The sequence below is a fragment of the Lacerta agilis genome, chromosome 10 (assembly GCF_009819535.1).
Source record: "Lacerta agilis isolate rLacAgi1 chromosome 10, rLacAgi1.pri, whole genome shotgun sequence".
Lineage (NCBI taxonomy): Eukaryota > Metazoa > Chordata > Lepidosauria > Squamata > Lacertidae > Lacerta > Lacerta agilis.
In genome coordinates this window covers 52562864-52590670 of record NC_046321.1, presented here as the reverse complement: position 1 = coordinate 52590670, position 27807 = coordinate 52562864, and the positions used below count along the sequence as shown (strand labels likewise).

Genomic DNA, 27807 nt, shown 5'->3' with positions numbered 1-27807 from the left:
TATTATTATTACAATTTATATACTATCCTTTATCGAAAGATCCCAGGCTGGTGTGCAACATCAAAAACATATCAATGATAAAAACATAATAAAAAAACATACTGACAGGCAGCCTAATAATAAAATAGTCATCATAATAACAGTCCTCTCTCCCACACTTTCACAGGTTATTATTTAATAACCGTAGGCCTGGGTAAAGAGGAATGTTTTTGTCTGGAGCCTAAAGACATGCAATGATGGTGCCAGGCGAGCCTCTCTGAGGAGAGCATTCCACAGTCGGGGAGCCTGCTCTCTTGTTTCCAGCCTCTGAACCTCTCTGGGATGGGGAACATAGAGAAGGGCCTCAAATGACAAGAGCCGGGTCTGGGGCATTTCGTTTGAGGAGAGGCGATCCTTAAGGTATTGAGGTCCTGAGCCACGTGAAGCTGTCTAGGCCAACACCAGCACTTTGAAGTGGGTCTGGAAACTAATCAGCAGCCAGTACAGTTGTACCAGGATTGGTGTTTTATGTCTTTCCTGTTGTATCTCCCCCCTCTGGATATCAAGCAGACTGTGTAGTTTGCCACAGCAACCAACCTAAGGCAGTAAGTAACATATGCTCAGTTTGGTGTCATGAGGTTTTATATGTACACTTTATTGATGCAGAGACAGTGGGTTGAGAGAACGTTGGCAATTCTCCTGAAATGTCAGGCACACATGTAAACCTTTTCACTTCAGATGAATACACATAAATTAGTCAGTGTTTATCTTCAGAGCTCTCTGCAGTGCAGGTCGAAATTGCTTCCCAAGAAAACATGATATCAGGAGAGCAACTCAAAGTATTGCTTTAAGGTTTGCTATCTCAGGAAGAACAATGTAATTTCAGGGTCTGAATGCACCTCACTGTTGAGTGCCAGACTCATAAGTGCTCTAAATAACAATAAAAATGGAACTGCTGAGATTTTAAGCTAGGTAGCTAATGTGGTGTGGTGAATAGCAGATCACCACTGCTTTAGTTTTCTTACTCGTGCTCTTAGTACCATTTTGTCAAGTAGATATTCAGCAGGTGCAGCTTTTCCTGGCATGGAGAAGCAGTGATGGGGAAACAGAAGGCCTATTGGTTGGGGAGAGGGGTTGCAACCCTAGTAGCTAAGGTTGGAATTGCCTAGAGCAGGCATAGGCAAACTCGGCCCTCCATATGTTTTTGGCCTACAACTCCCATGATCCTTAGGTAACAGGACCAGTGGTCAGGGATGATGGGAATTGTAGTCCCAAAACATCTGGAGGGCCGAGTTTGCCTATGCTTGGCTTAGAGTTAATCTGGACAATATTTGTGAAGCTCATTGGATCACCTTTGCCAAGTCTTCCTTACATAGCAGAGATAATGTGGAGATAATTTAAGATTAGGATATACAGCAGTCTGCTGAGAAGTGTTGGACTGTCTTTGGAGAATCAGGTTTAGGATGTCAGGATAGGCAGAGCAAGCGAGTAGAAAAACTGGTAAAGGGGAAGGTGTTCAGAGCAAAATACAGACTTCCAGGAGGTGCAGCCCCCCCCCCCCCAGTTGCAAAAGAGCAAAGCCCAAGCAGGCATAGCTTGGTTGTCAAGAGTTGGCTGTTAGCTTATCATCTTCATGCATCATTTTTTAAATAAATAAATAAAGGAGATTTGCTGTTTGGAGACCGGTGTCAGTAACTCCATGGCAGCCGCTTCAGTCTTAAGTCATGCTTTATTCAGAGGGTAAGAGAACAATATGCCTCCAGATATTTGCTTTTGGGAGTCTCGGGGCAGATCAGGAAACATGAGTGTCTGCAGCCATTTTCAGGCTGGTTTGCCAGCTGCGTTCTTGTAATGCAAACAAGGCGAGGAAACATAATGTCAGAAGCAGATTCCCTACTGCAATAACTTACCCTGCAAAGGGGGGGGGGAGATACGGTAGAAGCTCACGCCGTTCTCCGTGGACATAGCTTTTCACAGTAACTATTTAGGTAGCAGGTGGCCTCATAATATCACCTTAGTTAAACTTCTTGCTCTACTGCCTGCAGTCTCTGTTATAACAGTAGAGTTGAGTATAGCGGCGGTCACAAGTACTTGGCTCCCCCGGGGCAAGACTTGATGGCTTTAAATTCTATTCAGGTTGCAGACAATAAGTAGGTTCACTTTTAATTGACCTTCAGGGGTTGCAGTAGGCTCTGCTGCCAAGCCTTTGCAAGTCCTTGCCAAGTCGTGTGGTTAACAAGGCTCTCTTGCCAGTGCGTATTTCTCCTTCCACTTATTCCAGTCCCTGTTTCAACTGTTGATCATTCCATCCCTTTAGGACAGGGGTCTGCAACCTTTAAGACCAAAAGAGCCACTTGGACCCGTTTCCGAAGGGGAAAAAAAAACTGGGAGCCGCAAAAACATTGCGACATTTAAAACAAATATAACACTGCATTTTATTTTTAAAAATCCGATTTAAATAAAAAAAATCCATATTTTTTTTTTAAAAAAATCATTCATTTTTATCCACCCTGGGGACCACTACCAGGTCACAGCCTGATCCAAGGTGGGTTGCAACAGCATACAAATATTTGATTTGTTGTTGTTTTTTTTTAAAAAAATGAGTCCTCAACTGCACACTTGTGTTAAATGTTTGTCCCATGTCTTATTGAAGACTGCTGGCTTTTACAATAATCTTAGTGTCTTTTACCCTTAATATTCCAGACCAGAGGCTATGTTCACCTCTTCCAACCTCCTCTCTTGCTAAATAAAGCACAGAATTGCACCACAGAAGCCTGTGATGTTTGTGCTGACTTGCATACAGGTGGCTGTAGTAGTTCGTAGTGTTCAAACCTTTTTAGGGGAGTTCCCTGCCCCCTTAATGACAATGGCGATAGATTTTGCACATGAACACAGATCCAAGTTAGGACTCCTCTCTTCCACGCCAACAGGTGCTTTGTCAAGGCTCCCCTAACACACACTCAGGACAGAGGAAAAACTGCAAAACGTCCCGGCCTTGCTCCGGGGCGGAGAGAGACACGCGCCCGCGAGAGCGCGGTCTGAGGCTGCGAGCGGAACCAGGAGTGAAGGAGGCAGCGGCATTTTAAAAAAGAGGGCTTCCCCCCTCGCCCGCGGCCCCTGGCCCAGCCCGCAGCTGCCTACCTCGTCGTCGCCTCGACTCAGCAGCCAGCAGCCTTCCGAGAGGAACCGCTGCCAGCCCTCCCCCGCGGTCCCACGACCCAGCCGAGAAGTCCTGGCCTCCAGTGCCCGTGCGGGGACGCGTCTGAAGGCCCCCTTCCTGCCCCCATCCCGTCCCGCCTCCCAGCTGCCTCTGGATGCCGCGGGGTCCCACATACCCGCCGACCCTGGAGCTCCCCTGTCCGCCCCAAGGCCGCCTCCCACGCTAGGAAGACTCCCGGAGCTGGGCAGGGTTGGTCCCGCCAGGCAGGCTTGGGGGGCGGCCTCTCCCATGGGCGCCTGCTTCGGAGGCGGAGGGGGTCTTCAAAGTTCCCCCTCCCGCTCGCCCAGCTCCATCTCTTCTCTAAGGAGCGTGCGCGCCTCAGGCGCGCTCCCCGCCAAAGCCCTCAGCTGAGCTGCGCCACCTCTACTGCATCCCCACCGCCTCCGAGCCCCGCTGCCCCGCTGTTCAAAGCCAGGTGATCCTGGGTACGCCCCTGAGCAGCGCCCTCAGCCTCCGGAGGGCGGGCCGCCGGCCAGCTGGAGGGCGGTCGCTGCCAGCTGGAGAAGTGGGCGGGCGTATCCGCCTCGGAGCCGCGGCAGCCGTGTAAAAGAGCCGCATGCGGCTCCGGAGCCGCAGGTTGCTGACCCCCGCTTTAGGAGAACGAGGAGAAGGGGGGGGCGGAAATTAGGGTTACAACAAAAATCAAGGGCATATTTTTATTTCCCTGTTTCAAATCACTTTGCAAAAACCTTTTAATGTACAGAGCAATGCAATAAAGTTTGTCTTTTTTAAAGAGAGTTTTTTTTTTGTAATCCAAGCAAATGAACCAAATGAAGTTGCCTCTTTATAATGGCTTCATTCTCTTGGCATTTCTTTTATCTGAACAAAGATGGATTGCCTAAAACCGCAAAGTCAAGCCCCTGTTTTGACTTGAACAGTGGGGCCATGACCATAGTCACTTATTATACATTAGCTTTTTCAAATTAGCATCAACTTCCAATCCATAAAATCCTTGCCATAATGAATGCCTGCATCATGGTCGAGATCCTGCTGATAAGTAAAGGCAAATGAGACCTGCAACAAAATGTTGTGATGTATTATTTCCACCTCCTTATATTGGAGTATTCTTGTTCAGGGTTCCAGCCATCCACGCCCTCCTTCAGCAAGCCATTCCATACCCAAATCACTACCCCCTTTTCCGTTTTTATTTTCATCAATGGTTTGCCTTTTCCAGATTTTCTTTGTATTTCTGCAAATCTTGGTGTTCCCCTGAGTATGCTGGTGCTTTCATTTCCTTCTCCATGGCCTCATTTTGCCTTCATTTCTCTTGGCACTCATCTCCCGATTTTGCTATTAAAGACAGCGGGAGGTCATTTCTTTCTGTTGGAGATGCACAGCCTTGCAAATATTTCCCATGATATTTGTTAGCTCGCTTACCCATATTCACCAACACTGCCTAAAATAAAGAAGACACCCAACTTCTGCAAAAAAATTAATCTCTGTTCACCCAGGAAGCCATTCATACCTTAGATGACCAGGTGATTAGCTGGTTTTAAACTTGCATTTTGTTGTTCAGTCGTTCAGTCGTGTCCGACTCTTCGTGACCCCATGGACCAGAGCACGCCAGGCACGCCTATCCTTCACGGCCTCTTGCAGTTTGGCCAAACTCATGTTAGTAGCTTCGAGAACACTGTCCAACCATCTCATCCTCTGTCGTCCCCTTCTCCTTGTGCCCTCCATCTTTCCCAACATCAGGGTCTTTTCTATGGAGTCTTCTCTTCTCATGAGGTGGCCAAAGTACTGGAGCCTCAACTTCAGGATCTGTCCTTCTAGTGAGCATTCAGGGCTGATTTCTTTGAGAATGGATAGGTTTGATCTTCTTGCAGTCCATGGGACTCTCAAGAGTCTCCTCCAGCACCATAATTCAAAAGCATCAATTCTTCGGCGATCAGCCTTCTTGATGGTCCAGCTCTCACTTCCGTACATTACTACTGGGAAGACCATAGCTTTAACTATACGGACCTTTGTCGGCAAGGTGATGTCTTTGCTTTTTAAGATGCTGTCTAGGTTTGTCATTGCTTTTCTCCCAAGAAGCAGGCGTCTTCTAATTTCGTGACTGCTGTCACCATCTGCAGTGATCGTGGAACCCAAGAAAGTGAAATCTCTCACTGCCTCCATTTCTTCCCCTTCTATTTGCCAGGAGGTGATGGAACCAGTGGCCATGATCTTAGTTTTTTTGATGTTGAGCTTCAGACCATATTTTGCGCTCTCTTCTTTCACCCTCATTAAAAGGTTCTTTAATTCTTCCTCACTTTCTGCCATCAAGGTAGTATCATCAGCATATCTGAGGTTGTTGATATTTTTTCCGGCAATCTTAATTCCAGTTGGGGATTCATCCAGTCCAGCCTTTCGCATGATGAATTCTGCATATAAGTTAAATAAGCAGGGGGACAATATACAGCCTTGTCGTACTCCTTTCCCAATTTTGAACCAATCAGTTGTTCCATATCCAGTTCTAACTGTAGCTTCTTGTCCCACATAGAGATTTCTCAGGAGACAAATGAGGTGATCCGGCACTCCCATTTCTTTAAGAACTTGCCATAGTTTGCTGTGGTCGACACAGTCAAATGCTTTTGCATAGTCAATGAAGCAGAAGTAGACGTTTTTCTGGAACTCTCTGGCTTTCTCCATAATCCAGCGCATGTTTGCAATTTGGTCTCTGGTTCCTCTGCCCCTTCGAAATCCAGCTTGCACTTCTGGGAGTTCTCGGTCCACATACTGCTTAAGCCTGCCTTGTAGAATTTTAAGCATAACCTTGCTAGCGTGTGAAATGAGTGCAATTGTGCGGTAGTTGGAGCATTCTTTGGCACTGCCCTTCTTTGGGATTGGGATGTAGACTGATCTTCTCCAATCCTCTGGCCACTGCTGAGTTTTCCAAACTTGCTGGCATATTGAGTGTAGCACCTTAACAGCATCATCTTTTAAAATTTTAAATAGTTCAGCTGGAATATCATCACTTCCACTGGCCTTGTTGTTAGCGAGGCTTTCTAAGGCCCATTTGACTTCACTCTCCAGGATGTCTGGCTCAAGGTCAGCAACCACATTACCTGGGGTGTATGAGACCTCCATATCTTTCTGGTATAATTCTTCTGTGTATTCTTGCCACCTCTTCTTGATGTCTTCTGCTTCTGTTAGGTCCTTTCCACTTTTGTCCTTAATTGTGGTAATCTTTGTACGAAATGTTCCTTTCATATCTCCAATTTTCTTGAACAAATCTCTGGTTTTTCCCATTCTGTTATTTTCCTCTATTTCTTTGCATTGCTCGTTTAGAAAGGCCCTCTTGTCTCTCCTTGCTATTCTTTGGAAATCTGCATTCAATTTCCTGTATCTTTCACGATCTCCCTCACATTTTGCTTGCCTTCTCTCCCCCGCTATTTGTAAGGCCTCCTTGGACAGCCACTGTGCTTTCTTGCATTTCTTTTTCATTGGGATGGTTTTTGTTGCTGTCTCCTGTATAATGTTACGAGCCTCCATCCACAGTTCTTCAGGCACTCTATCCACCAAATCTAAATCCTTAAACCTGTTCATCACTTCAACTGTGTATTCATAAGGAATTTGATTTAGATTGTATCTTACTGGCCCAGTGGTTTTTCCTACTTTCTTCAGTTTAAGCTGGAATTTTGCTATAAGAAGCTGATGATCTGAGCCTTGCATTAGCAATTGTCAATTTAAACCAAGGAAGTAGCGATCATTATGGATTCATTAGAATGTGACAGTGTAATCTTTTTATGTGGCATTATTCACTGAATTAGCTCTTCATGACTCTCAATGGAAGGACTACCTTCTGTTTAGTAATTAGTGGTTGAGAAAATCAGTTTTTCACTCCCCTGTGTTCTTGCTCACCATCTGGAATCCCACTAAATAACTTATACCTGTGATTTTTTTAAAAAAATTCTTATTTATTACATCATACTCCAGTGTCTTCCCTCAATGCTTCCCTCAGCACAGCTCAGACTGATCTATGTTGCATCTTTACCCTGAAGGACTAGGGAGCTATTTGCATACAATCTCCCATATGTAATTTAAATAATGCTGCTTGCCTGTGGCCAACCAAACTGGAGTGTGTGTGTGTGTGTGTGTGGTGCTTTAGAATGCTTTCGGTTTGCGACTCTTTGTTAGAAAGAGTTTAACATCTTTTAGAAAAGCAGAGACACCACCTTGCCGACAAAGGCCTGTATAGTTAAAGCTATGGTTTTCCCAGTAGTGATGTATGGAAGTGAGAGCTGGACCATAAAGAAGGCTGATCGCCAAAGAATTGATGCTTTTGAATTGTGGTGCTGGAGGAGACTCTTGAGAGTCCCATGGACTGCAAGAAGATCAAACCTATCCATTCTGAAGGAAATCAGCCCTGAGTGCTCACTGGAAGGACCGATCCTGAAGCTGAGGCTCCGATACTTTGGCCACTTCATGAGAAGAGAAGACTCCCTGGAAAAGACCCTGATGTTGGGAAAGATTGAGGGCACAAGGAGAAGGGGACGACAGAGGACGAGATGGTTGGACAGTGTTCTCGAAGCTACTAACATGAGTTTGACCAAACTGCGGGAGGCAGTAGAAGACAGGAGTGCCTGGCATGCTCTGGTCCATGGGGTCACGAAGAGTCAGACACGACTAAACGACTAAACAACAACAACAAACATATTTTTCAGTCTTTGTATCTATGCCGGGTTATATTAATACTTACCTAGAATATGGGACTTTGGCTAGTTGAGATGCTCCACTGCACATGCAGAGTTTGGGTTCTTCTCTCATTTCAGTATTAGAGAGTGTTGCATTCAGATTATGCACACAGAGCAATCTGTTGTTGGAATCAATGAGGCAGCTCCTGTTTACCCAGAACTCCACAGCTGCAATCTACAATTTGTCAGGACCTGGCAGGATTTTGGATGGTGACTGAAGTCTAACATGCCGTGAGCCTATGAGGTCATTGGACCAGTGAGTTTAAGCCTACCACAGAAGGCAAAAGTATTACATTACTTAATGATAATAACTTAATAATTATTATGTTACAAAAGATCTTACAGAAAAACAAAACAAAAGCAAATGTCTGATTATTATTATTAATTCTTCTACTTAAACAACAACAACAACAACAACAACAAATGTTGTAACAGAATGTTTTTCTTTGGCAACCTCAATTATAACTAATTCGCCAGTTGTCGTAATCGCCTGTTTGTAGCAACAGCTTGTTGCTATGGAAATCAGTTTGTTAAAGCATTCATTTGTGTATCCTGATAGAGGAACTTAAAGTTTTCAATATTTTCATCTTGAAAATTTGAAGAAGAAAAAGTTATTCCCTGAAGAAACATACATTTTAAAATAAAATATATTAATCAATTGAGTCAGTGTTTCAATTGCAACCTAATTGAAATCTTTGGTTGGCTATCTTAGAGATATATTTTCTTCAACAACAAAAAAGCCAGCTTCATCCCACTGCTTCATCTGTAATAGTTTGTTGACTTAGCCTCATCTGGAGCAAATGTTTTGATATAACAGTACAAGGCCTAGTTCAAATAAATTAAAAAATTGTCCAGTAGCATCTTAGAGACCAACCAAGTTTGTTCTGGGTATAAGCTTCTGGGTGCATGCACACTTCTTCAGATACACTTCTTTCGTGTGCATGCAGTACAATTTTTTAATTTTTTTTATTTCGACTTAAAACTAAACTATGGATTTAGGTGATTAAGGAGAAATTGTGGGCAAGTTGCTCATGCACTCTCCCTTATTGTTCCTTATTGGCTTCAACTAAATTTAATTGAAGCAAGCCACCGTTCTCTAGCTTTGGACATAAAGTGGAGCTCTCTTTTGTTTTAAAGTGAAATAAGAAAAATTTACTCTCCTCATGCACAAAAGAATTGGGTGAGGAGAGATGAAATACGAGAGCTTGAAGCTTGCCACAGCTTCTTCCAGATTCCCTAAAACCCTGGGCTCTGGATGCGCTTTCCTGTATTGAGATCTTTTTGGCCAATGTATTTGGGGAACGTTTCAACTTCTATGAATCAAAACTCCGGATAGGAATGCAAAATCTGCACAAATTTTATTGGAAAGATCTGTGAACAGGAAGGATTCCCATCTCCAGCTTGTAAATCCTTATGGCAAAAGCGATGTTCTATTCTGACATAATGTTTTTCAGATGGATGTCTGCATTATCAGTTTAATATGCAAAGACTCTGCTCAACTCATATAACTTTTATTTATACGAGCAGACTTTAAGATGTGGGAGTGAGGAGGGAACTTAGTTAAAAACAAACAAAAAACCAGCAACAGAGGCATTTCTGATCTTCAGAGCTGAGCACTTTGAATGTGTTGGACTGAGGGAAGAGGAGACATGCCCAACTCCTGAACCTGGTACCCACCAGAAGTTGCCACACTATAATTCCTATCAACCCTGTTCATTGGTGGTGCTGTATGTGGAAGGTGGGAATTGTCCCAAACCGATGGAAGGCACTATATTGGGGAAGTCTGCAATTAAACAGACAGCTTCTGAGGGAATTAAGACATCTTACCTTACTCCTTGCCATAGTCTGAAGGGCTTGCCCCATATCAGGCAGAGAAAGGCAGCTGCATCATGTAGCAAATGCCTTGAGTCAGGGGGCTGGCAACATTCCCCATTCTCTCTAAGCTGTTCTGCTGCCCCCAGGTCCAGTAGAGAATACTGTCCCATGACCAGTGTGTCCAGTGGCACATGGTGAAATTTTTCATAAGGGAACAGTTAGGGCAAGAGGCAAGGGGGAGTGGGAGAAGGGGACGTTCCAATGTTGCACGTGTGAGCATCGCAACTCTATCCGTAAGCTGGGCAGAAGCTTCCTGGACTTTGGGAAGGAGGTGCCAGGGGAACATTTAGGGCACTAGCCTAGTTCCACAAATCCACTGACCACACACCGCTGAGTGTGTTCAGTCTCCAGTCTGCTTGTGGACTAGGCGGTTCCACTTGTCCTCCATCTCAGGGAGCAATATGCCTTAGGCCAGTCCTTCTTGGTCAGGAAACAGTTATGATTATGAGTGAAGTGACAAGTTTACACCTTGAGTCAAGGAACATAATCAAGAGAAATGTGCTATGTTTGGCTGATCTATGTTTCTCTTTTATGTTGCCAAATCATACGTATTTTAGCCCATGACTGAAATACTTCTCAATTGCCCAGTGTCGTGTGTGTTTGTCCATACAGACTAAATATGCACATGTGCATTTATAAATGTCATGACCTTTTGACATACTGTACTGCTGCTGGTCACACTCCCATACAGTACCCTTGGCAAGTATGTTGGGGATCGGATTGGCATGCTTGGGTGGTGAGGAAAGTTTTGGATTTTAAAAACGCCAGGTGTCTGTGAGTCATATAAAACTGGCTTTCTCTAGAGCCCAGCCAAAGGTATCATTGCTATAAAAAGACAAAATCAACATGTTTTCACTAGAAAATGTTCCTTTGGCTATTTGTAGTGGTGACGTTTAAGGAAACTTCCACTGACTTCTAAACTTGTCCGTTGGCCTCAAAGGGAAATACTGTGTCTGGATCTTGGCGTCAAAAAAAAGAGAGGAATGTTTGAGTCGTTATAAAAGGAGAATGCACTTTTCTCTCTCCATGCAAAAGCTCTGTTAATATTTTTTTTTTTAAAAAAATGTAACGTTCTTTCTGCTTGTGACTTTAAAAAAGAATCAAGGAAATGTTACACTCTTTACCATATGTTAAGTGATGAAATCTGCAGAGTACTGTAAAAAACGTGTTGGTTTCGTTTCTATACGCAGATGCCAGCAGTGCTTTATTTTCTCTTTAAGGTCATTGAGAACTTCCTGCGCTTCTGGTTTATCTCTGTAGTACCCAGCTGTGAATGTGAGATGCTTTTCAGGAAAGATGCATATCTTTTTTGCCCAGGTTACTCCAAAAGTTGCTATAGGGTGTACAACCCCCATTTTTTCTTGTCACCCATGTGATCCTGTCCTGCTAATAATAGCCTGTAGGGTTCTAGGTAAGATCTGGTGGGAAGCAGTCTGTAGAATAGGATGACTAGCAAAAGACTGTAGGTCTTGGATGCTAGTAAGTCCTAGTGAATACTGGATACCACAAGCTCTGGGATAATTCTCAGGGCTAGCAAGAATTTATCTTACAAAGTCCCAAACATAATCCTATGCATATTTACTCAGCAGTTAATACCAGTACCTTTTTTGTAATGTACACAACATCTCCTCCCCCCCTCGCTACATGGTTGCTACTTCTTGTTTCTTCTTTTTTGTGTCCCCAATATAGTGCCTTCCATCGGTTTATGTTTCTTTTGTGCACTTGTAATTTTTTATTTTCCAATAAAGGATATAAAATATAATTATCGCAAAAGAGTCCCATGGTCTTCCATTGGATTTATTTCCATGCAAGTGTGCATGGAATTTCACTTTGAGTTCTGATATCCTGAAGTAGATCAATGGATCTTTACCAGAGCTGCGTCTCTCAAGAGAAGTTACAAGAAATTTGAAGAAGTGGAGCTCTGGTGTGGAGTCTCATAGCTCCAACGGGGTTCAAAATAGCAGAGGAACCTACAACCGTAGATTTTGCTTCTCTCTATAGATGTGTTCTACAGATGTTTGACAGAGGCATGATGGTAGGGATGGGGACAATGGTTGGAAGCCACTGTTGGAACCCTTGTTGTTGATGTCGGATAATGCCTGAATAGAACTCAATTAACTATGGAATGGCCTGCTTCCGCTTAGCACTGCCTTTCCTTCATGCTGATATTTCTAAAACAATGAGTGCCTTCTCATCATTTGGCCTGTTTTTGAATCCACCTGCTTTTCAGGCCTTGGTATCTTGAGAGAAGACAAAAATAATTAAGGCTGTTTTCCGCTTCCCATAATATCTTTTGGATTTCACGCTTAATCATCACTCTTACCTTCAGATTGTGAGGCTATTTATGATAGCATTTGGCTTCTTTTTAAAGTTGCATTTCTATTTTTGAGCCATGATTCATTCTTTGGTTAGATGCCGCCCAACTCTAGGGGGAGGGTTTTAAAGTTACTGTAACGTTCACCTGCCCCCAATATTGGGGATTATTAGCTGCCGCAGGAAACTACTGGTGCTTCCATGACTTCCCCACCCAGAGTGCCTCACTCGAGAAGGACCCCTCCCCAGGTCCTTTCTAGAGTAAGACAGGGAGGTGGAGGCGGGGCTTCGCTCCTACTGCTGTTGCTAAAGCACCACCACAATGAAGAGAAGAAGCACAACAGAGGCAAGGGAGATGCAAAAAGGGGGTTTCAGCAGTGCAATATCTTGTCCCAGCCCTAAATGATGTGTACATAGTGGCAGGTGACCATTTCCCTCCAAAGCAATCAGGCTTTTTACAAGCATAACTTGCAGCACTTTGAGGGGGTTTGCAACTACTCAAATGGAAGGGGAGTAAAAGAACAAAACACAGCATCCTTTATTTTTATTTTTATTTTTTACAAAGATTTTATTGGTTTTCCACAAAGACAAAAAACAAAACAGTAAAACAAATACAACATTAACAAATACAACAGCTAAAACAAAAATAAACAAAGATACAAACCTAGACTGGAATACCAACATTCCTTTTACTAATAAAAAAATCTTGTTTCGAATCTACTTGGGGGACTTCCCCCGTTTTCTCTCCTTTGCTTCCAATTCTAATTTACTTTAATAACTTCTCATCTCTGAAATTTAAATCTATCACCATCAAAATATCCAGATATAACTTCTTAATATTTATTTTTACTTCATAATACAACATATTACTTCTTAAATCAAATCCTACATCTTATTTTACTTAGACTGCTGCTAATAAATCAATTCACATATCTCTTCACTAGTTCAAAATCATAAATTCTTAACACACTGACTTCAGGGTACCATGATGAGCCGTCCTAATTCTATTTTAAGTATTTTCACCCTATCCCCCTTCTAACCATTTTCCTTCGCCATCTCGGGATCACCCACCAGACATCTCTCCACCTCCCTCCAACATCATTGTCCAGAATGTCCTCTTCTTCTTTATAGCCAAAAGTCAGACTGCAGTCCATAAACATCCTTGCAGAGAACTCCAGGGAACACAAAGCATCACCTTCCAGCATCTCCATTCCAAAGTTCCAGTCATCTTCAAATTGAAATTTCAAAAGTCGTTTTCCCTTCATTTCTAGGCTCTCACCCCAGAAATCAGATATAAATTGTCTTTCAACCCTGGGTCTCTCACACCAACAGGATTTTCCATCTTCTTGGAGTTGCATAGTCACTATATTTTGTTCCTCAAATATTTCCTTAAGTTCCCTAGCAAGGTTTTCTTCCAGTTTATTTTTGAACGTAACAGTCTTATTATAACTGTTCGTGTTGACTTTCTCAAATGATGTCCTTTTCCCATGTTTCTGATGATAGGATTGGTAACAAGCAACAAAACATCTACGAAACCTTTATAGTTGTGTGTAGCAGCAAAGAGAGAGCTCTGGGAGATGGGAAGAAAGCTAAAATGGCCACATCTTATTAACTGCACTTAATAAACCTAAATGTTAAATAATTTATTTCTCTCAGGCATATATAAAGGTCATATATATATATATAATTTGTTTATTTTGCGGTGTTACTTGGAAATAAGATTTAATTTAGATTGCTGGCATAAAACATGGCTATTCTCAAAATGCATTGGCTTACGTATTGTTAAAAATACTGAAGTAATCTGCTGAACGTGTGGCTGTTTTATTTCCCAGATGTTCTACGTATAGCGCTGTTGTGTGTTTCATTTAACCATTCTCTAGTGATTCATTTTGTTTTATCTCCCTGTTTAGGCACGGAGGAAGGAGGTCTTTATCCAGGAGCGGTATGGGAGATTTAATCTTAGTGACCCATTTCTGGCTCTGCAGCGAGACTATGAGTCAGGTGCTGGTGATAAAGACAAGAAGTCCATTTGTACCAACCCACTCTCCATCTTAGAAGCTGTTATGGCTCACTGCAGAAAAATGCAAGAGAGAATGGCAGCTCAGTTGGTCGCTGCTGAAAACAGACAAAAGAAGGTACCACATCAACTCTCTCCCCCCCCCTTTTGACTTGCTCTTTCCTTTAAAAAAAAAAATGCTCACCACATCTCCAAGATAATGTATTCCCTCTCATTTTTATGACTTAAAAAATAATCAAATTTCCTTTTTTGTGATTCTAGAGTGGCTGTATTATTTGTATTTTATCATTAGTGTCACATTTTTGGTTGATAGTTTTCAATTATATATTCCTCCTTACATAATAATAAGAGCATCCCTTGTATGTTTTGGAACGTCCTTCCCAGAACACCAGGGATGTCATGGGCTCTGTCAGCTTACCTGTGTCTTTGGATATCAGGAGAACCAGGTCCTCATCACCCAGGTGCCAAGCATGACAACTGGATACAGTCCTGAGGCTAAAGAATGGCCATTCTGAAGAAAATCAAACCTTCAGCTAGGGCTGCAACATTTAATTGATTCATTGGTTAGATCATGGGTAGCAGATGTGGTGCCCTCCCGATGTTGGGTGGACTACAGCTCACATCAACCCTAGCCTACATGGCCAATGATCAGGAAGAAGGGGAGCTGTAATCCAACAAATATTTGGAGGGCACCATGTAAGGTACCCCTGTTTTAGTTCAATTGATTAGTGTCAGAGACTGGGCAGAGGAGGAATGGTAGAGACCGGCTCCCCAGCCTGACCCATCCAGAGAAGAGGAAGGCAGTTCAGAATTACAACAGGGGTTTGAGGGAGGTCACAGCTCAGAGGCAGATGAGGGGGAAAGTTGGGAAATAATGGGAGAGGGGCAAGAGGCAGAGCCGGAGCAGCAGCTGGCTGACACGTTGTCACTAGAAAGCATTCCAGACCCACCATCTCCCAGAACCCAGCAAACCTTAAAAATAGGAGAGCAAAGAGCTCAAAGACAGAGGGCACTTAGCGTCACCTGTACAGGAGGTGATGAAGATGACAAATAAGGAAGTGGGAGAGAAGGGGGGGGGTGGAGAAGTGGGATGTCATTATCCAAGAGGCTGTGTTCCAAAGCCTCTCTCCTTAAATATTGAATAAAAAGTGGATGGTAAGAAACTTTTCCTTGTCTTTGTACGTTCCTGGCAACCGGCCGTGGGAGTTGCTTGCAGGCCGCTTGGCAATTAGGTATATTTAATCAACTCAAATGGTGCGCCCAGTTAATTGGGTAGCAGGTGTTAAAAACGTTTCTTTAAATCAAAGGGCAAAGGGCAAGTGCCATCATTAAAAGAGACGTTCTCCCTCCACTTTCACCCAGTAGGGAGTGACTGTGTTAAGATTATGTCTGATTTTGACGTATGTGTGCATGTCTAAATCTAAACCAAATAAAGCTTTTATTTTTACTGCAGAAATAATATTTTTGCCCAACAGATAGATGAACTGACTAAACACTCAAAAGATTACTCAGTTCCAATTTCTTTGATCAGATGGCAACCCAACAGAACAAGATCTGAATGTGGGGCAAAGTTGCTAGTTCCCCCAAACGTGGCTGAGAGTATACCTTTACTATAAGCTAAGAACTAACAATAGCTCAATATCTCCAATATAGCTGCTGCTGGCTGACAACTCGACGTAATTGGATCAACTGCATGACACCTGAAACCAAACCCTCCTTTGGACTTTATTTACATACATTTTGCCAAGTAATTAAAGATAAACATGCTTCGTACAGTGATTCATACTCTTGGAGACAGATGTATTACGGTATTACTAGGAGGTCAAGTGGCTTGACTTCTTTTTTAACCCTCTGATACAGGGGTAGCCAAACATGGTGCCGTTTGGATGTTTTTGCACTCCTATTAAGACCCAGCAAGCATGGTTAATGGTTAGCAGATGATGGGAGCTGTAGTCCAACAACATCCAGAGGATATTATGCTGGGTACCCATGCTCTGATGAGTTTCTTCTGATCAGAGAGAGGATACTCATATAGTTTTTGTCTAGTTTTGCAGGAGCTGAGGGCAGCTCAGTTGACCATGAGAGGCTAGCTTAAGACAACTAAGGCTGGGTTTGATGTTGGGATAGGATTCAGTGTTGACAGGAAGCATGAATAGGCACTACAAGAAAATCAGAAAGTATGTGTAGGCAAGACGGGATCTAGCGGCCTAGATGGACATGAAAATCTGGGACACGAAGGAACAAATTGGGAGCAGGTTCCGTAAGAGTATTGGGGGCAAAGAAGTGGAAAGGCAGGTAGCTTAGTCAGGTTGATTCATCTAGAAAACAAACGCCTTATAAAGCACATATGCAACGTGAGGGAACGGCCCATCCTGCTTCCTTTAGCAGAACCTGCTATAAGGGGCGGATGGCATAATCTGAGATGTGCACATCAGGAATCATTTTGAATTTGAATATATTCACAGTAGGGAGGATTTGAAGGGAAATAACGAACCATTTAGCTAGTTTTATTTATTTAATTATTTGGATTTCTGAGTGGTGTGCATATAAGCAGTGCACAGAAAACGGGACAATAAAGGGAAAGAAATGCATCATAAAACCAAACAGTTCCACGTACATTATCTGTTTTATTTATCTTTCAAACATTTAGCCTACTTTCCCTCTCCAATAAAAAAGAAGAGCTTATCCTTAGGGGAACTGACAAAACCAGTATAAAAATGCCACCAATCCATATTTTTAAAAAAATAAAATAAAATAAAATAAAATCTTAAGTAACAATACAATAAAAAGGCAGCTGAAAAAGTCAGTTAAAGATATAGACAAGATAAAATCATGCTGTCTATCTAGCCCACCACTGCAAAGGCCTCTCTGCCACTTTTACCTATCTTAACTTTATTTTGTAAACAAATCAAAATAACACTAAAAATAAAAAGGCTACCTGCTCTATTTTTATAATCCCTGCTTCCTTCCCAGTCACTACTTTGTCAACTTGACAATCTGTGGAAGGAATTATAACGTGAAAATTGTATATGCTTAACATGGATTAGAAACATTTTTTATTTTATTTTTGCCACTCATGGAGAAGGGGCAAGTGTTTTTTTCCATCACCCAGCATTATACTTAATTAATGTTTAAAAGAAGGCTGGGTTCTTCTACAGTTCTGGAAGATACCCTGACAGTGAGAATGCTTTCCAATTTGCATGGAGGAGTTCATTGTTGTTGCTGCTGCTGCTGCTGCTGTGATTTGGATTGCAATTAGAATTGTTCGTTTTGGGAAACCACCCTGAGGAATGTGGGAGTAGAAATACAACAAATGAACGCATAACCTTGGACTGGTACTTGGCCACTGTCATGGATGTGCGGAGCAGTTCCAGCTATTCAGAGTTCTTTTCCTGAAAAGCACCCCTTGTTTGTTAAGGCAGATAATCCACATGGGTTGAACCACATCTCATTTCTTATTATATTATGTCACATCTGAATCAATTACTTGGCTCATATTTTGAGGCCTAGTCAAGAACGTATGCTTGAGATAACCACCACGATGGTTCTTCACATGCTCGCTTGTCCTTCGTTATCCAAAGTATTTTGCTATTAGCTATTTCCAGTCGCTAATTCAAGACAATTTAGTGGTCGATGCTGTAATTCAGTGACTCTGAGGGATGTGTGTTGCTGGATATAATGCAGAAATACCGTACCCTCTTCCAATATTCATCCTGCCATACCATTCTCCTCCCAAGTCTTAGAAATTAAATGAAGAGTTTTAAGATTGCAGATCCAACATTACCACCATGATAGCTAGCTTTTATTGACTTGAAAGTATAAAGCCCTGGGATTTTAGCAAATATTTTCTCGTTTTTCAAGCACATCCAAGGAGCAGGCAGTCTGTAGAGTTAGCTTTCCCCCCGATATGCAATATTATTCCCTTGCTGCTTCACTTTCAGAGTGGTTCCTGTTTTACTTATGCTAAGCATAAAAGACTTATTATTCAGAGTGGGTGGGGAGGACAGCAAAGCTGCTGTTAATTCCTTGTTTATAAAGTTTTCGAAGAAACAAAGCAGAAGCTGTCTTATTAGAAAAAGGGAGTGTACGCAAATAACAACAAAATTCTTTGGAGGAGCTGTCCAACAGACTATCAGTTTTCCTTCGTGTTGGATGGGAGGACACAGAATCCTATTGGTGAACAGCAGGCCACTCAGAAGTCACCAGTTTGTAATGACTTTCCTTTCGCTAGCAACCGAAGCCAAAATTGAACCACTGACCTAGAGATGAAATGCTCCATCTCCTGTTACCAATCCTCTGGGCCATCTGGTTCCCCAGATTACAGCGTACATGAAATATACTCACCATACAGTATCTTCTTACAACTCTGAAATTAGTATGATTTTAGCATCTAGAGGAATGTAAAACCCTCCCCGCCTCCGTAGTAATCACAAATGCTGGACTGCAACCATTTTATCTGCTTTCTCTTATCAGCTTACTGACTAACCCTGTGTGCAATTATTTTATAAGGGGGGTGGGTTGGGGGAGAGGGGATGCCTGTGGTCAGAATGAAGATCACATTTCATTACACTGATCATTACATGCAACTAAGCCCTTCCCCTTACATGTTCTTGAATTGTATAATGATCCTCAGTCAAGAGTCAAAAGTTTGAGCCTTTTCAGTTTCATGGACATCCAGTTCTGAAATAGCTACCGGGCAGGAAATAGGTATTTTTCTCCTTCTAAGAGGGAATAAATCTTGGCCCTACGAGCATGGAAATATAAGGAACATTATGTCCTACCTATTTCAGAATTCCAAGCTTGCTGATCAGTGTATCTGAGCATCAGAGTTCCTGGTACACCGTAGTTGCTGATCCGTGTTCAGCATGCTGGTGATGTTTTATTTGGCACCCTATAGCCATCTTGATGAGACATTAGCTAGCATTCTTTAGTCCCACTCATTCCTTTCGGCTTGGCCGTCTCCCCATACACATACTGTACACTGGCCCTCATTTTTTTGTTCACAGATGACTTCTCATAGAATTATTGAGTTGGACGGCACCCCAAGCATCATGTAATCCAACCCCTTGCAATGCAGGTATCCTGTCCCTGAGGTGGGATCGAACCACCAACCTTTTGGTTAACAGCCAGATGCACAAACCCATTGAGCCACCTGTGCTTGATGCTTTTGATTATTGCAAATAGGGAAAGTTCTTGATTACCATAAAATAGTTTTAATTTGATGCCTCTTTTGTGGGATGTCTTATACAGACGATTTTGTTGAAATAATGGTACCCTTTAATAAAATACTCAAATGAACAACACCCTGATGACTGGCAACCCCCCCCAACCACACATATAGGTTTAATAGTCAATCCCTTTTCCCAGGGAACTCTGGGAATAGTAGCTTTGTGAGGGGAAATAGGATCAGCTCCATTACTACTGCACAGACTAGACTTTTCAGTATTCTTCGAGGGAAGCCATGACTGTTTGAAGTTACATAATACAGTGGTACCTTGGGTTACAGATGCTTCAGGTTACAGACTCCACTAACCCAGAAATAGCACCTCGGGTTAAGAACTTTGCTTCAGGAGGAGAACAGAAATCGTACAGCGGCAGCAGCAGAAGGCCCCATTAGCTAAAGTGGTACCTCAGGTTAAGAACAGTTTCAGGTTAAGAATGGACCTCCAAAATGAATTAAGTTCTTAACCCCAGGTACCACTGTACTGCTTTGGATGTATATACTGCAGTTGAGTCCATTGACACTGTGTCAGTTGCGTAAAGCATAGTTTTGATATCTGCTGAAACAAAGTAGTTCCCATTAACAATAAACAAAAAGAGTGAGCAGTTTGTATTTTCCTGTAAAATCAAGACTACAAAATGTGAGTGTAGTTTTCATTTAACCTGTGTGGAAAACAGAGACATAGCAACATTTGGGCTCAAATAACTTAGCCCAGAAAATGTCTAATTCAGGTCCCATTAAAGATAGGATTTTTTATCATTTTAATAACATAAAATACAACTGATTTCTATTGCTTGAGACTAAAAAAAAAGGAAACCCCAACCCTTATGGTAATGAGAATATTGTTCTGCATTCCTTTGTAGCTGGAAATGGAGAAATCGCAGTTACAGGAGCTCGAAATGGAACACAAGAAACTCTGTGCTCGTCTTGAGGAGGAGCGTGGCAAGAATAAACAAGTTGTATTGATGCTAGTGAAAGAATGTAAACAGCTCTCCAGCCGAATAGTCGAAGAGGCCCAGAAGCTGGAAGATGTCATGGCAAAATTCGAGGAAGAAAAGAAGAAAGCCGGCGAATTGGAGGAATCTCTTGCCACTGAGAAGCGGCGGAGTGCGCAGATGGAAGCCCAAATGGAAAAGCAGCTTTCTGACTTCGACACAGAAAGGGAGCAATTGCATGCCAGGCTTGGCAGAGAGGAAGCGCACACCTGCGACCTCCGAGAAGAGAGGGAGAGGATGAGAAAAATGATTGAGCAGCTGAAAAGGGAGAACGACAGTAAGTTGCGCCTTTCCCTCCCGCGTAAGAACAAAGATAGAGGTTCCGTTTCTGTATCTGTCGGAACAGAGGGACCGGCTTTGAGAACGCTTGCCTGCCAGACAGACGCGGCGTTACTAGATGGTGGAGCCGAAAGTGTTAGGAAGTTGCCTTTAACTGTAAAGCCTTCAGCTGTCAACCCTTTGCTCTCTGGCCACACAAAGATGAATGTATGCTCCAATGCAGCCTTTGTGAAGCCAGTCATGGACAGGCATTCCTCTTGTAATGACCTGCTCCTGTCCCCCTCAACTCCCATTCTGACTCAAGGCCAAAGCAGAATTGAGGAGAACGGACCAAATGCAACGCCTGACTTAACCAATCTACCTTCCCCCTTTCCAAATAACATTGCACCCTCTCCAGCACCCAGTATAGCACCTCAGAGCTACCTGCAAGCGTCGTCTATTCACTCTCTGCATTCTCCATCCGCCGCGAGTACCGGGCATCAAGGCCTGAATCCACGCGTCCAGGCAGCTAGGTTTAGATTTCAAACCAATGCTAACGACCAAGACCAAAACGGAAACACTACCCAAAGCCCTCCGTCAAGAGATGTGTCGCCCACCAGTCGAGACAACCTAGTTGCCAAGCAGCTAGCTCGGAATACCGTCACCCAGGTCCTGTCAAGATTCACAAGTCCTCAGGGCGCTCCACCTGGACGACCGGGAATGTCACATTCGATAGACGTTGGCACGTATCCTCCCCCAGTCGGTAGAATGGGTTTAAAGACTCCCAGTGTGTCAAGGATTGACAGAGGAAACCCTCCGCCCATTCCTCCCAAAAAGCCAGGCCTTTCACAGACTCCATCTCCACCGCACCCACAGCTTAAAGTCCTTATGGATAGCGGTCGCTCCCCTAATATAGGTGCCAAAACTGACAGCAAAACCCTAGTCTCACCTCCTTCCAGTTCACCTCAAGGAATCAGGGTAATAAATGAGGAGGTCATTTCTAAGTCCTCACCTCAGCTGCCACCAAAACCAACACTAGATATATCTGTGGCAACTGCAGGCTGTGCCATACCAGCCATGGCCACGTCTCAGGTGGGTGCCTGGCCTCCCCAATCCCCTGGACTGAACCAACCTGCATGTTCAGAAAGTTCCTTTGTCATTCCCACCACCATTGCCTGTAGCTCCTCCATAAACCCTGTTAGTGCTTCATCCTGTAGACCATGTGATTCAGACAGCCTACTGGTAACAGCATCAGGTAAAGGGATTGTCAATATACTCCTAAACTTGTTGCTACTTTGCCATATTTTTTTCCCATAGCTTTCCTTTTCGCTAAGCCTGTTCTTTCCCTTTTTTTGCTTCTTCTTTAAAGCTGTGCATTTTCTTTTTAAATTTCAGGGGTATGGGAAATCCATTTCTTGGGGCCACAGCATAGTTTTCCCCACACAAGGAATTTGTGTATTTCCTTGCAAGATGGAAACCCTAAAGTATAGAATAAATTTTAAGGGTGAACTTTATGTTGTATGTAGTTTCATGACTCCTCTCCCTTCCCTTACGTCTCTTTTTTTAAATCAGGTAAAGCAGAAAATGGCTGTTCATGTCTGTTTAACCATTTACTTCCCAGCTGCTTGTTCACTCAAAGTTGCTCTCCCCCAAACTGCTTTTCTCCCCAAAGATATAAAAGGCACAGGGCTCTGTACTTTTTAAATCAATGTCTGGGAAAGAAAGAGTTAAACAGCCCCTTCCCCTCACCAGTCCCATGTTCCAGTGTTCCATCTTTTATCAGAGGCTTTACCTGATAATAAAAGAGCCTTCAGAGAAAAAGACTTCTGGAACTAGACATGATGTGTAGTTTTGCATGCACAGCCACGGGTGAAAGGCTGCAGCCTCAAGCTCATCTAGGAACGCGGATATTCAATTACCTTGAAAACCTCAGTGAACTATTTAAGAACTGCTTCTGTGTTACATTCCTTTGGGGGTTTTGGCCACTCAGCTTTAGAGAGCGCTCCAGGAGTGACTTCCCAATGCCTCTCTTGTGAAACCAAAGGACTAGAGCTGATTAAAAACAAACAAACAAACAAACGATTGGCCCAGTTTTTATATGAGTGGATATATTTTATTGGCTTTATTTGTGGAAGGTTTTCTCCCCGCCCCTCTAGCACCACTGGATTTGTTTTTTGTGCTCCACGGCCCAGTTGGGTATAGGTCAACAACAAGGTTTTGCGCTAGAAGTGCCAAGGTTTAGTTCATGTTCAGCCCAGTTGTCCTTACTGCCCTGAAGCATTCCTGAAAGACACTGAGGACACCTGAAGTCTTAATTTCCTTCCAATGGGCTTTACATTGAATTCTGCTTCACACTTTGGGCAAGGCCTTAATGGAAGTCTGTGCCTCCCTATTTAATGATAGTGGCCATGCCAGAAAGCCTGCCTTCTCTTTGAACAGAGAGTTGGGTTTGGGTCTCTCTTAATGCTGACTGTGCCCATCTTAGCTGTGAATGTAGGTCTTCATCCTGAAAAGGACAGCACGTTCCCAGAAAAACAACTTGCCCTAAAACATCAAGGAAGTAGGCCTTTCTTATATATGTCAATAGTGTGGTGATGCATTGGGAAAATATTAGTTCAAGTGGATTGCATCATATACAAAAAGCTTCCAAGGTTTATCCTCACTTACTGCACATGCATCTTCTGATATTTAGGGTACCAAAGCAATAAGCATTCAGGGATCCAAAATGTACTTTCTCCGCTTAAGAATAGCAAGGAGATTTTGAGGTCTGAGGATAAGATTCTAGGGGTTGGGGAGAACAGTGGTCCATGAAGGATATGGGGAAGAGTGCCTGGAGTCTCAGACATGCTTAAAGGCAATAGAGGTGGGTGTTGTGGGGCAGAACTGTGGAGTTGCCCTCCCCAGGGGCGTTTCTAGCCCCCTGGCTGCCAGGGGCGGCAAGCCAAGAGGCACCCCTGGGGCGGGGCATTGCGGCATGTGCATGCATCATGATGTCATGACGCACGTGCACAGCGCGATGCCACGCCCCTGGGGATGCCCCCGCAGGGGAAAAAAAGGAAAGCAAAGCGGGCGCTTGAACGCGCCAGCTTTGCTTCCTTTTCTCTCCCTTTTGGCGCCCAAAGGGGCGGCCGAAAGGGGGGGGGAGAAGCAAACAGGCGCGTTTAAGCGGCCGTTTGCTCCCCCCCTTTCCCTTTTGGACGCTTCTTTCAGCGCTGGCTGGGCTGCGCCTCTGCAGCCCAGCCGGCACCGAAAGAAGCGACCGAAAGGGGAGAAAAGCGCCCGTTTGCTTCCCCCCCCCTTTTCATTTTCGGACGCTTCTTTCGGTGCTGGCTGGGCTGCGGCTCTGCAGCCCAGCCAGCATTGAAAGAAGCGTCCGAAAGGGGAGAAAAGCGCCCGTTTGCTTTCCCCCCCTTTTCACTTTCGTCCGAAAATGAAAAGGGGGGAAAGCAAACGGGCGCTTTTCTCCCCTTTCGGTCGCTTCTTTCGGTGCCGGCTGGGCTGCAGAGCCGCAGCCCAGCCAGCGCCGAAAGAAGCGTCCGAAAATGAAAAGGGGGGGGGAAGCAAACGGGCGCTTTTCTCCCCTTTCGGCTGCTTAAACGCGCCTGTTTGCTTCTCCCCCCCTTTCGGCCGCCCCTTTCGGCTCCGCAGCCCAGCCAGCGCTGAAAGGGGCGGCCGAAAGGGGGGGGAGAAGCAAAGCTGGCGCGTTTAAGCAGCCAAAAGGGGAGAAAAGTGCCCGTTTGCTCCCCCCTTTCCCTTTTGCCGCCGTTCGTTCCGTCGCCCCAGGAGCAGCAGCACCGCACACACTGTGCGCTGCTGCTCCCACGGCGACGGAGCGAGCGGCGGTGAGCAGGGTGAGCAGCGGCGGGTGGGGGTGTCAAGCGGCGGCCCCTCCCACCACTCCCCACGCACCACCGGTCACCCCGGGAGGAGCAGCGCTGCACGGACGGGGTGCTCGCTGCTGCTCCCGGGGTGACGGAGGGAGCGGCGGCGCGTGGGAGTGACGGGAGGGGCCGCCGCTTGACACCCCCACCCGCCGCTGCTCACCCTGTCACTGGGGGCGTACCGCCCCTACCGCCCCTCCCCAGCGACGCCCCTGGCCCTCCCAACACTGGTATTTCTGCTTCATGCCTGGGTAGGGTGGCAACAGGGCAACCACCAGCTGATCCAGTGGTCCAGACAGTGCACCCATGTGCTTCAATCTCACCAGCCCCATCCAGGAGCAACTTGGTTGCCAGCTTGACTCCGTAGCTTCATAACACCACATGTGCCACCACTGCTTAGAAGATAAGCCTTTGTCCATAGAAACATAGAGTTAGAAGGGACCACGAGGATCATCTAGTCCAACCCCCCTCCCCCGCAATGCAGGGATCTTTCACCCAACACGGGGCTCAAACCCACAACCCTGAGATTAAGAGTCTGACTTAAACTGACTGAGCTACCCAGGGTGCCTTGTAATCTCTAAAATCACACAGGAGCACATGTAATTAAACCTTGCCACCGTTTTAGAAGTATTGTAAGACATTTCTATGTGGACTGGATTTTGGAAATTGGATTCGAGCTGTTGAAGGATTTTATTTTTCAGCATTTGGTAAGCAGTTTTGCTTGTTTTTTTAAACAAAATTCATGGGATTTTAAAAAAATATTTTATATGTTTATTTTTATATTTTATATTTTTGTAGGACTAATAGTCAAACACATGCCTTGCATGTAGAAGATCCCAGATTCAATCCCTGAATTTCTCTAAGTAGGACTGGAGGAGACTCCTGTCTGAAACCCTGGGGAGCTATTGCCAGACTAGTTAAACAGTGCTTAACTAGATGAACCAATGGTCTTGACTTAGCATAAGACAACTTCCTATGTATTGTTTATATATTTCCTTTAAGGAGGAAACAGGCTATAAATACAGTGGTACCCCGCAAGACGAATGCCTCGCACAACGAAAAACTCGCAAGACGAAAGGGTTTTGCGATTTTTTGGTTGACCCGCAAGACGAATTTCTCTATGGTCGTGCTTCGCAAGACGAGGCATTCGTCTTGCGCGGTACCACTGTAAGAAGAACCCTCCCGCTTGCGCTGGCCCTCCCTGCTTGCCGCTCACTAACGATCGCCCTCCCCGCGCTCCCCGATCGAACTCCCTACACGCGGCTTCCTCCTGCTCGCCCTCCGCGCGCTGCCCCATCGCAGTCCCGACACCTGGCTTCCTCCTGCTCGCCTTCCCCGCGCTCCCCATCGCCCTCCCCACGCCTGGATCCTCCTGCTCGCCCTCCACGCGCTGCCCCATCGCAGTCCCGACACCTGGCTTCCTCCTGCTCGCCCTCCGCGCGCTGCCCCATCGCAGTCCCGACACCTGGCTTCCTCCTGCTCGCCCTCCACGCGCTGCCCCATCGCAGTCCCGACACCTGGCTTCCTCCTGCTCGCCTTCCCCGCGCTCCCCATCGCCCTCCCCACGCCTGGATCCTCCTGCTCGCCCTCCACGCGCTGCCCCATCGCAGTCCCGACACCTGGCTTCCTCCTGCTCGCCTTCCCCGCGCTCCCCATCGCCCTCCCCACGCCTGGATCCTCCTGCTCGCCCTCCACGCGCTGCCCCATCGCAGTCCCGACACCTGGCTTCCTCCTGCTCGCCTTCCCCGCGCTCCCCATCGCCCTCCCCACGCCTGGATCCTCCTGCTCGCCTTCCCCGCGCTCCCCATCGCCCTCCCCACACCCGGCTTCCTCCCGCCACCGCCGCTCACTACAGTACTGTAAGTAACCGCTCTCCCCGCTCGCTTTCCCCACACCCGGCCCCGACTGGTTTTTTCCCATAGGAACGCATTAATTAAGTTTCAATGCATTCCTATGGGAAACCGTGCTTCGCAAGACGAAATTTCCGCAAGACGAAAAGACTTGTGGAACGAATTAATTTCGTCTTGCGAGGCACCACTGTAATGTCATGCCTTATTAGAACTGCCTGGCCCTTTGGGTATTGAGATAGGTGGCATGAAGAGTCCCTGAGTGACAATATTCACCCAAAAAAAATCCAAATCAAAATGATATTTATGGTTTACAAGCTATTATAACAGAAGTTAGGGTACACAGGGAAGTGTTCTAATGGATGTAGTTAAACACCTTGCTCACTGTATACCTGTTCCTTCCTCTCTCTTTTTGTTAAGTGTACTATATTCTGGGGAAGCACTGCTCACCACAGTATTCAGAACAAAATAAAATAAAAAATTCCTTCCAGTAGCACCTTAGAGACCAACTATGGCAGACCAACACGGCTACCTACCTGTCACAGTATTCAGGTGTTTGAAAAATTCTGGCCAGTGGGCCAGTTATTAGAAATAATAGCAGGCTTACCTTCAGCAAAGTGCAATTAGTATTTCAGTCTGAAATGGCAAGACTTGACAATTCAATTCCAAATTGTTCATTGGAACTCAGCATGGAGTTCTTAACGTTTAATTAAATGCCAAGTGCTGGTCGATTGAATATACATTTGTTAATCATGTTGAAAAGAACCACCGGGTGTATTAGAAAGCCATTTAAAAATTGATTTGGATTCCGGTTGCAGTAGGTTTTTCAGATTTCATAACAAGACAGTGAATGTAAAAGGTATTTATTTGGGAATTTACTTCCCGCTTTCCGATGATACAATCTAACTCAAGGCAGCTTTAAGTTTGCTTTGGTTCGATATAGCTCGGAGACTGTAACCTAACAGTTCCTCTTTGTCAATCAATAATAAAATGGTTCACCCATTAACTAGGGATCTGGTATTGTGATGTAGCATTGTTTTATTGCCCTAGTAACATCCCACCTTTTCCTGTAATTATGTATTCTCATTCCACAAAAGACTAATTATTATAATGGCAATAAAAATATATTAAAATGCTTAAGGAGCACCTATCATACATCCTATTGGATCAACTTGGCAACACATTTGCTTTTAAATTACTCTTAGCCTTTATTCTCTTCATTCTAGGAGACATGTTACTGTTGCTTCTGTAATTCAGTTGGCAATAAATCCCTACGATACTTTTCTGTAGGCAACCTACATTAAAGTAACATAGCTTGCATCTTGGCTGCCTCTAAGAAGCATGTCATCCTTGCAGTAGCATCAACACAGAATCCCCTTCATATGATCCCTTTCCCCATGTGCTTGTGGTATGAGCAAAGACCATGGGAAGCTACCTTAAAACATGTCATACCTTTTGTCCATCTAGCCAAATATCATCTGCTCTGACCACCTGGCTGGGACTCTGGAAGCTGTCTACCAAGTTA

The 27807-nt window shown here is 44.5% G+C and overlaps 1 protein-coding gene across 5 annotated transcripts in view; it reads left to right on the top strand.

Annotated features, from left to right (window-relative positions):
- CTTNBP2 (cortactin binding protein 2) overlaps positions 1 to 27807 on the top strand; it is a 109641-nt gene that overhangs the window by 24837 nt on the left and 56997 nt on the right. For 3 of the 5 annotated variants that reach the window (XM_033163392.1, XM_033163391.1, XM_033163393.1), the window contains exons 3-4: positions 13974 to 14198; positions 20165 to 21809. In XM_033163392.1, coding sequence (XP_033019283.1) covers positions 13974 to 14198; positions 20165 to 21809 — 1870 coding nt within the window. Of the gene's footprint in view, positions 1 to 13973; positions 14199 to 20164; positions 21810 to 27807 lie in introns of those variants that run through there. The other 2 variants (XM_033163394.1, XM_033163395.1) reach the window with 2 other exon arrangements.